This window comes from Megalops cyprinoides, chromosome 3 (assembly GCF_013368585.1).
Source record: "Megalops cyprinoides isolate fMegCyp1 chromosome 3, fMegCyp1.pri, whole genome shotgun sequence".
NCBI lineage: Eukaryota > Metazoa > Chordata > Actinopteri > Elopiformes > Megalopidae > Megalops > Megalops cyprinoides.
This window is the reverse complement of record NC_050585.1, coordinates 7,599,736-7,613,429: the sequence shown is the minus strand read 5'-3', so window position 1 is coordinate 7,613,429 and position 13,694 is coordinate 7,599,736. Positions and strand designations below refer to the sequence as shown.

Sequence of the window (13,694 nt, the reverse complement as noted above, 5' to 3'; positions counted from 1 at the left end):
TTACTATTCCTATTTAATTGACAATGACGTTTATTTACGAATACGAATACGAATACGAATCGCTTTTCACAAGGCGCAAAAATTCATCATCAAAGAGCGACAGAAAAAAATGATGGGCCTCATGTTTTAGGGGGCTCCTGAAAATGTTTTAAAGAAAAATATATATATTATCAGACATAATTGTTACAGTATGAAGTATTTCTTTCAACAGATGATTGTTTTTTTAAAATAAAGCAGATTCCCCCTTTTAAAGTTAATTTTAAATTATTTTTATTGTTAAAAAATAACAAATTTTGAATGCTCTCTGAATTAGCCGACTAGCTACCTCCTTCAGGAAGAAATACGACCAAAAGAGTCGTCGCATCATAGGTGATGGGTCCTAACAAAGAAAGCTGCCGCAAGTACACGGGGATCCAAATTTTTTGACTTATTCTGTAGATACTTTTTGCAAGATAAAGGCAGGTTATTTGCTGAAATGGTAATAGCTAGCGATATGCAGTGGAATGTTATCGTATCGGGTGAACGAATTGACACGTTTTCACATTTTAGTAGCTTCCCACTGTAACCTATTGATGCGTATTTATGAGTAGTTATTGATCGCTAGCTAGCTGGCTAGCTAGCATTTCAGGTTCTGCCAGTCACACTGAAGACAGTTAGTTAGCTAGATTAACATTTGTAGAAGGACCGACAGTTTTATGTTGTCCAGCTAACTAGTCAGCCAACGTCAGATATGCTAGTTGCATGATGCTGATCAATTTATTGTTCATAGCAGACTGACGAGGTACAGTATCAGCCTACGGTAATTTAGCTGGCTAGCTAGCTTCAGCCTTTAGCTAGTTAGAAACCAGGGTGGTTATAAGATGACATATATGCGCAGCAATCGAACAAGGTAGTTTTCTTTCTTTCTTTTTTATTGTTTCTGTTTTTCATATGCGAGTAGCAGTAAGCAGGTAGTTGCCTATCTAGCGAAAAGGCTTAGCTAGTCAGCTAGCTAGGTAGCATTATAGTCAGAGAGTCACTGAAATCTAACCCACCTGCTAGCTAAATTTGTTGAATTAAGATTCAAGATTTCGCTTGAACTTTACTTTCAAGATGGATAAAAAGTCATTTGACATCGTCCTGGACGAAATAAGAAAGGTAAGGTCATTCAACTGTTTTTTGTAGACATTACTACCACACTATTACTGGTAATCTCGGAAGGTAAAATGCAGTGATGTTTTGCACTCTATAGATCACACATGTTTGCTGTACAATACATTACACTTACAATATTACAATTAGCTTAATATATTTACATTTTCGGACTGATGTCTGACCAAATGTTGATTTCACAATATGCATTCTGGCATTCTAGCTACAAAGGTAATATGAATAGACGTTGCAGATATGCTTCCTTAATGACATAGACTTTTTAATCTACGTTCTCTTCCCTCTTAGTGCGTGCTCACAGATCAAAGGATTAAGGCGATAGAACATGTGCATGGGTATTTCTCCAGCGAGCAGGTAAATATTCAGATCAGCACCAAGTAGCTGCAAGTGTTGTGCCTGTCCATTGCTGTGGAAAAAGGGTGTGAAATGGCTTGATGTCTGCTGCAGGTGACGGAGATGCTGAAGTACTTCTCCTGGGCAGAGCCACAGATAAAGGCAGTGAAAGCTATGCAACATGTGAGTTTTTTGTAACATTGACATCCTCGAGCACTTTCTTACATGCTGAAATGAACAAAGGGTATGAATCTTACATTGATACTTTTTTCTGCTATATCAGTACCAGCCATAACAAGCTATGATTTGGGCTAGAAAGGTTAAAAAAAGAGATGACACAAGGAAAAAAACTGCTGCCGATCATTATAAATGTCTTGAAAAATACACATACCATTACATTTGACCTGAGGTGGGATCAACACTGGCAAGCCAAACAGTCTTGTAAGTCTTAGTCAGCATGAATTCGTCAGCAGCCATGCTCCCAAGTCAGATTGAATTCTGTTTGCTTTGACAGTTTCCAATGTGTCCATACATATCAACACCTCAAGCATGCAAATACGTAAGTTTTGTAACCGTCCTGATCGATATCCCTCTTTTTTTGTGTTTCAGAAAATGGTGGCCATCCCCACAACCAAAGCGGCGAACATCCTGAACTGTTTTACATTCTCAAAGGATAAACTCATTGTTCTGGAGTTGATTGCGCTGTAAGTCACTTTATTCAGAACAACAAAAACACCTGTAAGCAGAATGGTGAAGTTTCAAGTTGTTGGCTATGTGTATTTGTTGTGTCACATATTTCTGTTATCCTGTAAAATTGAGATTGCATTAGTGCTTTTTGAGAACTTAAGGATTGCAGAATTACTGTTTTAAATCCTGCTCCCTGACAGTAACAGCCAAGCTTGATTCAGTCATTTCCAATTGAACACGACTGTAAGTGCGTCTGCCTTTACTGGTCATTCATGGTTAGAAACAAAACAGTAACAGATGGCTATTTGTTCAATGGCAGAAATATCTCTGATGCTCACAATTACCGGCCGATCGAGGACCTTTTCCGCATTCACCTGTCTGAGAAGAAGCGTTGTCGGAGGATTTTAGAACAGGTACAACCCTGACTTGTCCTTTACCACATGCCCAGATCTGGCAGCTAAGAGACTGCATGTGTTGAGCAATTTTTACACTGTGGAAATGACATCAACAGCATGGATCCAGGAGGAGACTCAGCATTTGATTAGTTGTGTCATTTTCAGTGGATCATATCAGTGTTCAACCGTGAGTGGTGTTGCCAACCTGGCTATTTTGTTGCAAAATTTACTGTCTTTCAAGATGAGTAAGCAGTGTTTATACACACAAGGTATTCAATTTTTACATCTCTTCCTGAAATTGATGGAAACTATCCGAAAATGTAATTTATTTTATAACATCCAACGTCACCCATCAAACACCTGCAAAAAACAGCTTTTGCTGGTCAGTCTGGCAGCCTTTTCTGTGAGGAGCTGACAACACTGACCATGAGTGCACTCATTTGATTTAACTTTGTCTAATCAGTAGCCTTTTTGGGAGAGTATGAAAACCAGTGAGCCTTATTTGTCTTTCTTCTAGACAATAGGAGTCTAAAATACAGATCTGTCTGCAGTGCGTCATCAGCAAGAGATGTTTGTGGGGTTCAGGTAGTGGTGTAGTGAACAGACAGGCCTGGGAGTGCCGTGTTGATGTGTATGACATAAATACATATTGAATCCCATGGAAAGCACTTCCTTTCTGTACGTTGTGAGACTTAGCGTGTGGCAGAGTGCATTTGCACTTGCGCTACCTTGGTGAAGAGAGCCGTACTGCTTGTGTCTCAGGTTTGCAAAGTGGGATGCAAGGCTCCGGTGGCCATGATCTCATCCTGCGGGATGATCCCAGGAAACCCGTACCCCAAAGGGAAGCCCAGCCAGGTCCTCGGCACCTTTCCTGTGAGTACCCTGTCAGTACCACCTCCTCAGGTTAAGCTGTGGTCGTGTGGGGTTGTACAGTTGTTGATTTAGGATAGAAAAGTGAACTGTACCTTATGTGTTGATCCACGTCGTCCTGATGTATACAGCAGTTTGTGAGCGTTGTATCAGCCGTGGCTGAAACAATGCATTGATTTTGCATTGTGACATGATTCTTTGTTGTTGGTTCATATTTTTGACTGCTCATTTTTAAAGGGGACTCCAGCCAAAAAGGACGGCGAGGAGACTAATGCAGAAGGAAAGGGCATCGCCGCCAGGATCATCGGGCCCTTTAAACCGGTGAGCGTCAGGGGCCGAGCGAACAGCCACGGGTCTTGCTTGTGTGGATGAGTTCTCATAGGGATAAAACAAACCTGGCTCATCCTTCTGCAGAGCTGTATCTCCTCCTTAAAGCTGAAATAGCCAGTCCGGGTGGGTCACCAGCCAAACGGTTTGAGCCGTGCTCTGTCCATGGAGTTCCTACCCTGTGAAAAGTGTGTGCCTGAGCCTTGGTGACTTACGTGGAGCCGTTGGAATCACACAACCCCTCTCCTCTTTCTCTCCAGTCTCCGTCAACATACAACCCGCACAGGCCGGTGCCCTACCCCATCCCACCCTGCAGGCCCCACGCCACCATTGCACCAAGTAAGGCTCCTCTCTGACCGAGCTCTGCATCAGCTTTAGCACTGTATGTGCGGTGATGTTGTAAGGAGGTCCCTGGTGTTGCTGAAGGAGAGATGATGAGGTATATGGCATTAAGGGGAGTGTGGAAACGGCTCTCTGGTTTTGAGAGGGTTGGGAGAGTGGCAGGTTTACTGCTTGAGGTGGGGGGTTTGTGTCTTAATCCTCGGCCCCTCTCCTGCTCCCCTCCCAGGTGCGTACAACAACGCAGGCTTGGTGTCAGTCGGTGGGGTGATCACTGCCAGCGTGCCGCCCCCTCCCTACAGTGCCACGCAGAGCTCAGCAGGTAGGGGGTGCTAGTGGGTTGTGTTGGTGGCGTGTGTGTGTTTGTGTGTGTGTGTGTGCGCGCGTGCGCGTATGCGCACTTGCATGTGCAGAAGATGGAGGTGAAGAGCAGATAAACTGCTTCTATCCTAACTGTAAGATTCTTCTTCAGCAGCCTTTGGTCTGATTAGTTGGTTGACAATAGCCAAGTGTTCAGTAACTCCCAAAGGTTTATTCTATTTATCTTTAGCATGGCCCCCCCAGCCCGTGGGATGTGTCAGTACATGTTGAGATCTGGGAAGGCGGTTAGTAAATACATCACATACTGATACGACTGTGGTTTTATGCAAAGAAGTGGCATTACTCACAAAGAGGATACTGGGTGATCTCCAAGATATACTGCAGAGTAGGGCTACCTGGAACAACTTGTTTGGTGAGAATGTGGGTTGGGGGTTGGGGGTTGGGTGTCCTGAATTTCTGTGTCTGGCTTAGGGCTCTTTGACTTAAATTTTTGTGGGCTGTTTGCATGCAAAAATGTCAGCTTCTCTTTTCCATTAATCAAAGTGAAACAAATGCTAGCGATTGCAGTTCATTTGTTTTTAATGTTAAATGCTGTAAGCAATGATTTCCAACATGACTGTCTGCAAAATGAATTTTTTCTGTTTTTGCTGATGTGTTTTTTGCGTGTGCTTGACCGTATTCTTCTACTAACACAGGCTGAATGAATAACTTCACTACACAGTCTGCGGTTCACAGGAGGTGTAGCTAATAGGGGTGTAGCAATAAGTTGATTCACATTGCTTAATAGATACAGAAGCAACAATACAGCTGTATCGATGTTTCATGTGAGAATTGCTCTATACCATTGATTTAAAAAAATGTATTCATGTTCATATTAATTTAGCAGTTTGGATGACACTAGAATGTTTGCAACAATCCTGTTTATCTTTAAACAGTGAGTGTTAGTTGAGCAGCATGATGAACTAATGCTTAGATACTCCACAAGCATAAAATAATTTTAAGGTTACATTGAATCACAGTGTTTTGAAATGTATCGAATGGTGTTGCATTGTATCAGAATGAATATTCCGATACGTTGTATTGTTGCTTATGTATCGGTGTTGTACGGGATCTTTAAGCCAGAGGTTTACAGCCCTAGCGGCTAAAGCACAAGACTCATTCAGAGAGACAGTGTCTGGCCCACGGTGTTGTGGCGCACGTCCAGCCCTCATCGAAACGACAGCGTCCGCACACCCGTCCCACCTCCCTCTGTGACATTTCTGTTTGTTCTCCCCACACAGAAAAAGAGGAGAGTGCAAACCCCAAAACCTCCCAGTCTCAGTGTAAGTCCACAGCATTGGTGTTGGTGCAGAACAGAAAGAGCAGGAGGCAAAAAGGGGTTGATAGTCCACCAGATCAGCGTGAGCACACTCGGAGAGGGAGTTAGTTAGAGCACACTTGCCCCCCTGGCATATGTCACTGGCCTGTATGGCTAAAATACGCACAAGATTTCACTCACACAGGGACACAGAGCGGCAGATGCTTATTGTAGAATGAATGGCTGAATTCATTTAAATTGCATGCTGGCTGATGGTCTCCTCACCCTCTGGTTCACTAAGGATCCTTGTGCCATAACGGTGTGCGTCAGTAAAGGAAGTCCAGGAAAATGCAACTGAAGTGCAATTCTCAGTGCCTGCTGAAGTCATAATGTGTTGTACAACATGTTTTTTTTAAAACAAAATTTATTTTTCAGGCACAAATCAAACCATATATATTTTAGGATTTTGTGCTTCCATGGGTAATGGTCCAGTTATGGCATTAGATCCTGTAGTGAATCAAGGACAGAATGCTTCTGCCTGCTTCCTGCTCATTCTCTGGGTGGGTCATGGTTCAGAGATCCTTTTTACCTGTGCTCGGTATTATCCCAGTTAATCCTGTCAACCAGGGAAATTTTTGCATCCGTATGGCTGCAATTTCAAATCCAACCGTAAGTGGGCAGTATTGAAAAGACTACAGTATTGTGTGCCTGTTTTACTGGTTACCCAGTAGCAGTTCCTGCTTTTTTTGTGGACATATATATTTAGTGCTGATTCCAGTAAGATTATACCTTCAGGCTTAGTGATTTAATAACACAGTAGATGTTCAGTTTTGTTATCTATTTAATAATTATGTTGGAAAGTACAAAGTATGTTCAGGTGGATACGCAATGGACACATCCATGTTTTAATTGCATGTGACCTAATTTTCTTTTCACCAAAAAATACCTTTTAGTGGACTGTCATTGATACATATTTTGCATTGAAATCGGTCATTTAATCAAAACAGAATGCAAGAGAGATTCCTTTGTTGCTATTCTTATTATTTATGACAATAATTGTAGTGCATATCAAAGTATATTGTAGTGTGTATAAAACTTAACTGACACATTTTTAATATTTGGTCTACATCTGTCTGTTTTGTGACAAGCCTCTCTTACCTAATGGAAAAAATACTAACCACTTTTATAATTATTACCTTAGTTATCAGTGCAAGGGCAGGTTAATTGCAGGTTGTACAGCTGAAATATGCACTGCAGGTCAAGGTTTTACAGGCAGTGAATCCTATTTGTTTATAGAGTAAATTATCTGTATCTGTACTGTATTGTGTAAGTGTTTGTGTTTATGTATTAGAGAAATTAAAAACACAGTTCATATTTTAACTTCAACCTGAAATTATCTACATTGTATTCAAACAGTTGTTTTTAGAAGGACTTTGTGTACTAACTGTCTGTGGTGCCTGTCTGTGTTCAGCTTTCTCTCGACCAGCCAGTCAGCAGAACCACGCCTCTGCCGTCTCTGCCACACCCATGTCGCCCCACGGCTCCACCCCCTCCACCCCGTCCACACCCATCCCCTCCCACCAAACATCAGCCCAGCCCCCTCCCACCACTCCCATCACCCCTGTCTTCCCAGGACTGGTTCCCTCCCAGACTCCGGGCACCCCTGTCCCCTCTGTCATCAAAGGCCCCCCTTTGCCTGCCACCTCCTCAAGCCTCACCCCCACTCCCAGCGGGCATTCCACCCCCATCCCCCAGGGGTTTTCAGGAATGCCCCCTTCCGTGACCCCCACGCCCTCTGTCATCAAGTCCCATACTCCTTCTGGGACCCCCTGTGGGACGCCTGTCCCCAGTGGTGGCTACTCCCCCTCTCCTTTTCCCAGCATGTCCCGTTCGGCCACCCCCTCGGGTGCCCCCACGCCCACCCCCAGGAGTGTGTCTGAATCGATGCCTTCCTCAGGTGTGTCAATAGGATTACCCCCTCCAAAGGGCTATCCTTCAGCCGATGCCCAGGCGGCTTCCCCTTTCCCTGGGCGACCCCCTCACGCAGCCTCTCCCGCCCAATCGGTGATCCGTAGCTACACCCCCTCAGGTCCCCCAGCTCTGACTCCAGGTCACTCAACCCCAGGTCTTCCAGGTTTCACCGGTCTGCCTCCAGGGTCCTCCACTGCTACTCCAAGCCCCAAGCCCTCCACTCTGGCTTCCCAAGCTCCCATGGCCAACCCAGGGGCTTTCTACAGTGAGCAGCACCTGAGCTCCCTGTCCCGGCACAGCGGCGGCAGCGGCAGCAACAGCCCGGTCCCCTCGGCCTTTAAGGGCCCCTCTCGCTCAGGGACGCCTTCCCTCAGCTCCCTGGTGATGCCTAACTCTGCAGCCCTGGCGCGCTCGCTGGGCCTGAGCCACTCGGCTGGCTCCCCACAGGCCTCCCTCCCCAGCCCGGCGGCCATGGCGGGGCTGCAGGGCCTGTCAGCTGCTCTCAGCTCCCAGGCCACGGGCAGCCCCGCCTCGCACTCGCTCTCCGCGGCCGCCTTCCCCGGGCTCGCCTCCTTCCCCTCCCTATCCACCGCCTCCCCGTTCCCAGGCACCCCGCCCTCCTCCTCAGTCTCCTCCTCTGTCTCCTCCTCCTCATCCTCCTCCTCGGCTGCCGCTGCCGCTGTCTCCGCGCCCCCTCCCGCCTCCGTCTACGCGGGCCTGCCTCACACAGCCGCTCCGACCCCGTCTCCCTTCGGCCTGGGCCTCACCACCTCCCCCTCCATATTCCCCGGCCTGCCCCCAGGGCCTAGCCCCGCCTTCCCCGGGTTCGGGGGCTCGGGCCCCCCCGCTGCCGGCAGTCCCGTGCTGTCCTCCTTCATGGGGCTCCCGGGGGCCTCGTCCTCGGTGGCCACCGTGGCTCCCCTGCAGGCGGCGGCTGTGGCGGCCGCGGCAGCGGCAGGGGTCCCCTCCTCGGCCCCCGTGCTCCCCGGCTTTGCCTCCGCCTTCAGCTCCAACTTCAACCCCGCACTGGTGGCGCAGGCTGGGTGAGTGTGAGGCGCTGACAGTCATGACTGTGTTTAACAGTCAAAATAGGCATCTTGACTACTTTTACCAGCATTCACACTTTGCCTGGGCCTGCGACTCTCCTGTTAGGAGTGTCACGTCATTTGCAGTTAACATTAGAAACTCATGAATGGAAAAAACCTCCTGCAAAAAGCTATCAGTATTTCATGGAGTCCCACCTTCTGTTCAAGTCATGTGACATTACTTCATACTTTGTCATGGAAAGAAATAGATATGGGTAGTGATCCTGCGAAGCTATCTGTAGCTTTACTGCTCCTGTTTTATGACTTTGCCATCAGGTGCTTCTCTGAAGCCAAAGTCTACCTTTCATATGGTACTGCTTTGGTGAGGTGTAGGCCCCAAGCAGTTCCTTAAGAATGCATTTATTCATTTATATCATTTAGTATTCCAGGTGGGCATAGACATGTTTTGGAGGCATTGTACCCGCCAGGTAGCTCAACAGTAACGAATTTAAGTAGGGGTGGAATACGTGAAGGGGCATGAAAAAATGGTACGAAAAGCCCATGCAAGGGGCGGAATTCTGCCGTATTACTTTTATGTGTACCTTATATAATGTAATGTTATGTAATGATGAGCAAAGACCCAACTTTGCAGTTTGCACAGTAGAGCATAACCAAATGCTTGGATATTATTAAAATGCATATGCTCACAAAATCAGCTGTTTACTTTTTTAAAGGCATTGAAAAGAAGCAAATATAAATAAATTCATGCCTTAAACTAAAGCTCTGTATGTTTTAAAAAAAGTTTTTTTTAAAAAATTTCTGTCGTAACATTTCTGTGTCAATTTGTACCCAGGTTGACCAGTGGCCTCCAGCCTCCAGGGGGTGCTGCTTTTCCCGGACTGCTGTCGTTCCCCGCTATGCCAGGCTTCTCCCCAAGTGCTTCCCCCGCAGCTCTGTCTGGCCTCCACAACCCTGCTATGCAGTCTGCACTGTTACAGGTGTAGTAGTGACATTTAAAATGTGGATATCGTGCCAAGAATAGTAGCCCTTCCTCCATTTGTGCGTTTTCTGCTTCATGCAGCGAATTATGTCATTAAGAGGACCTGTGCTGTTGCTCCCTGTATGTTAAGCAGATGCAAACTGACTGGTCGCTACAGGCATCCAGGTTGTCTTTGGCGCCAAAGAATGATTTAATGCCTGGCTTCACACTTGCATTTTATGTCATCGAATATGGCATTTAAAGCACCTTATCTTGGCTTTGTATAAGATCACTACAATATCCGAGGCCAACTTAAAGGTTTTATCCAATCAAAATCATGAATTTCCAGTGATTATATAATTTTTATTAGTATCAGTTCTAGTTATTACCACCAATGTGTGTAAAATGTGGTCAAATTTGTTTTAGAAAATGTTTATTCTAGCAATAGAGGCCTTTGATTCAGCCCTCATCTACAGATTTGAAGAGGTGTAGGCTTAAGCAGTGGTTTCTTTACAAAAAAAATTATTCTCATTTTAGTTAGCCAATAACATCTCCCTATGGTAGCGTTCTCCTCCCCCAGAATCTGGTAATGAGGTTATAACGACAGCTAGATAGCTGGTCGCTGTGATCTTCCCAGCAATGGCTGGGAAGCAATGGCTAATGGTTGCATGATTGTTGGTGACACCAGATGCATCTTTGCTTTTTCTTTATTTGCATTATTATCTTAAGAGTGGCATGGTAAGTTGGCAGGTTTTAAAGTACAGATGTTTATGTAGCGAGTGAACCAGCTTTAGCATTAACATTAGCTTGTTAGTTGTATAACAGTGAGATGTCTCATTGGAATGTTGCTGTCTTTCTTCATAGACAGCTTGCTAACTAAAAGACTGAACTAAGCTAAAAAATAACCCGCAAAGCATCTTGGAGTGAACGTGGTGTCAGATTTTCAGATGCTGATCTACAGTTGCTTCTACAGAGTCTGAGTAAGACTCAGGTTCACACGTTGATATTTTGATTTACTTATTCATATTTACTCCCATACTTTAAATTGGAATGAAGTGTGCATATACCAAAGAATCACTAGCATTTAAATGGAAGATTAACTGGTTTCAAGGAATGAATTGGGGATTACTTAAGACAAGTAACGAGTAGCTCCCAAATGGAGTCAGTCGAAGCATGCAAGCTTTGTCCAGCCCATTGCTCATCACTGACCCCTACTGGAGGGTAGGGCTGGGCAATTAATTGAATTTTATTTTCAATTACGATTTTGGCTTCCAACGATGATGAAAACAAGATAATCGAGATAAAACCATTATTGTGCCGCATTATTTATTGAAATGAATGTATCTATATATTTATTTTATTTATCTCATTTTTTTAAAAGTAGTTTTTCAGTTGAATTATATTTAAAGTTCAAGAAAATCCACTGTTAACCTACAACTAACATGCAACTTATTTTTGTACTATGTAGCGCGCGTGTTACATTACATGGTTCTTTATGTTTTCATTAGCATTATTAAGCTTCTCATAGTTTTCAGTTAACATTTGCTATATTTTTTAACGTTAAATCGCTGTTAAAAAAAAATGCAGGTTGATGATGTTTCCAAAGTCAATGAGTAATCATGTTAAATAATCGTGATCTCAATATTGACCAAAATAATCCTGATTATGATTTTTGCCATGATCGAGCAGCCCTGCTGGAGGGTCTGTATGCAGTTGCACATGAAGGGTCTGACTCATGTCTGTGCAAGCTTGGCATGGTGGCTGTGTTGTGTAAAGAAGCGGTAGCAATGTCATGTGTTTCATAGCACTGACAATTTTGTGGCACGACAGTGGGCCTGGTGGGACTGAATTTGCCAAAAGCTGTTACAGATATCTCACAGACTTTGGCACAATGACAGACAAGGGAGACGGTCGAATGGCGACAGCTGGGGTCTTGTAGAAGACACCACTGACTAACAAAGAGTGGAATGGGACTGAGACCATTTATGTGGAGGGCTTTAGGACATGTGAAAAAGGAACATTGTTTAATTTAGCATGACTGTTTTTAAGAAAGGGAAATGTTACGATAAAGCTGAAGTAAGCTTGTAACTAGCTATTGTATTTTTACTTTGGTCGTGTCCACTGTGGGAAAACGAAAGTGAGAAGTAACAGAGCCTGGAGAAGTAACTCTTACTCATATTTAGCATATTGTCCCTCAACACTGTCACCCTCACTTACTCGAACTGGCTCACTCACTGTCTCACACGTGGTTCTTACACAAATCTCAAGCAATACTCACTCACAAATATTTGCATATTTACTGACTGGCATCCATTCACTTGTTCATTCATTTTTTTTTCATTTGCTTTACAGTCCTCATTGCATAGACTCACCTCTTCATACTTTTTCTTTTGAACCAATTGTCCCCACATCTAAAACTGCACCTTGGTTCTAACATGTATTAGATAACTTAATGCACTCAGCTGTGTTACGTTCTGTTGGCTGTGGTTAACCCTTGTAATTCGCGCTTGATGTTGGTTGTCCCAATAGACTCGTAAGCTGCCTTGCATAAAAGCGCCTGCTACATGAACAAATGTAAAATGTTTTCTGGTTTTCTCAGGCCCACTCTGCCTCAGCTCTGGAGAACTACCCACCTCAGCCCAACGGCTTCACCAACTACCCTCCTGCCCCGGGTACGCCCTTCGCACTGCAGCCGGGACTGCACCCTCAGCTGGGCTGGCAGTGACCCGTGGGTAACGGCATTGGCCGAACACTTCGGCCGTTTGGAACCGAGAGACCGGCGTCTTCCCTCTGCGCGGGGTTGTGGAAGAGGGAGGCTGTTTCATTCACAATGGCAGGTCCATGCCTGGTCGATTGTCAAAACATGAACTTCCCTGAAAGTGAAAGCAATGGAGAAAATGTTGACACGGTTTAATCTTCCATAGGGAATGTCCAAAACCTATTAAAAAGAAGGTTAAAAGAAAAAGAATCAGAAATGAGTTGAGAGAACTGTGTCAATATCTGATGCCACGTCTGAGCCGTATTCTTTTTATTCAGTTGTATGGTGTAGATACAGTGAACATCTGATTGCCGTGACTGTGCATTGACATGGGTAAGAATATGAAACTGAAGATCATTGGGTTAAATACTGATACAGGAGAACTAACTGGCAGTGAAGAAAATGCATTGCACATGATCCAAACAATAAAGTACTGGACGGCCAACTCTGCATGACAGTACACGGATTACAAAATCGAAATAGGGCTAAGGAACATGTAAATTAAGAACAACTCAATGCGATGTCATTCTGTGCTTTGCAGCTTGATAAAATTTGGTGCAACCAGACAAGCACAAAAATGCAGGCAACATGCAACACCTTTTCTCCCTAAATTGTAATGAACAAATTTTATATGAACAATACTGTCCTTATGAGCCAACTTGAGAGAAATAATTTTTGAAAAAGCGAATTCAAACTAAATGTCGCAACTGTTAATACTACTTTAATTTGTCTCATTACAACTTGAATAATAATTGTGACATATTAATAACAATTCAACTAAATTGATGAATTGTTATCCCCAAAATCCAGAGTGGACACGTTTTTCGTAATGTTAGTGTTATACTGTAATGATGGGTAAGAAGTACTCATTTTAACAAGGCATCAAGGCAATACTATATTTTAGTATTATTTTAAATCTTTTATAGATGTAGTTTTCCCAGGTTACAGTGTCTTCATGACAACAGTCTCTCCTAATAACTGATTGATGTATGTAGACTATCTTGCTGTCTAGCTTATTATGCCCTGTGACTTTTATTTCAAGCTTTTTGCTGTCCTCGCAGTCAGTTTAAAATTTTGTTGTTATAGTACTGTATGCTGTTTGTCAAGGTTTTCTTTGAAAAAACTTTTCTCTGAAGTTTCATAAGGTTATTTTGACTTCTTTTACTGCGTGTACAGAGTTGCATTAGAATGAGCTACAGACAGCATAAGTTATAAATGTATGCATTCAGGAATATTCAGGTAA

The 13,694-nt window shown here is 43.9% G+C and overlaps 1 protein-coding gene across 2 annotated transcripts; it reads left to right on the top strand.

The window, feature by feature from the left end:
• Positions 1–383: 383 nt before the first annotated feature.
• proser1 (proline and serine rich 1) lies at positions 384–13,532 on the top strand. 2 transcript variants are annotated; one of them, XM_036523963.1, is made up of 13 exons: positions 384–1,137; positions 1,438–1,503; positions 1,597–1,665; positions 2,092–2,186; positions 2,489–2,582; positions 3,327–3,437; positions 3,672–3,755; positions 4,022–4,100; positions 4,330–4,422; positions 5,702–5,743; positions 7,190–8,732; positions 9,568–9,712; positions 12,293–13,532. In XM_036523963.1, the coding sequence occupies exons 1-13, from the start codon at positions 1,093–1,095 to the stop codon at positions 12,416–12,418; spliced, it is 2,592 nt and encodes an 863-aa protein (XP_036379856.1). In that variant the 5' UTR covers positions 384–1,092; the 3' UTR covers positions 12,419–13,532. The 2 variants fall into 2 exon arrangements, with proteins under 2 accessions (XP_036379856.1, XP_036379857.1); XM_036523964.1 differs by lacking the exon at positions 5,702–5,743 and having other exon boundaries at positions 12,293–13,528.
• The last annotated feature ends 162 nt before the right edge of the window (positions 13,533–13,694 follow it).

Coding starts and splice junctions, on each gene's coding strand:
- proser1 (XM_036523963.1), top strand. CDS start 1,093: ATGGATAAAAAGTCATTTGACATCGTCCTGGACGAAATAAGAAAG. Junction 1,666..2,091: donor CAGTGAAAGCTATGCAACAT/GTGAGTTTTTTG, acceptor TTTGTGTTTCAG/AAAATGGTGGCCATCCCCAC. Junction 4,423..5,701: donor TGCCACGCAGAGCTCAGCAG/GTAGGGGGTGCT, acceptor CTCCCCACACAG/AAAAAGAGGAGAGTGCAAAC.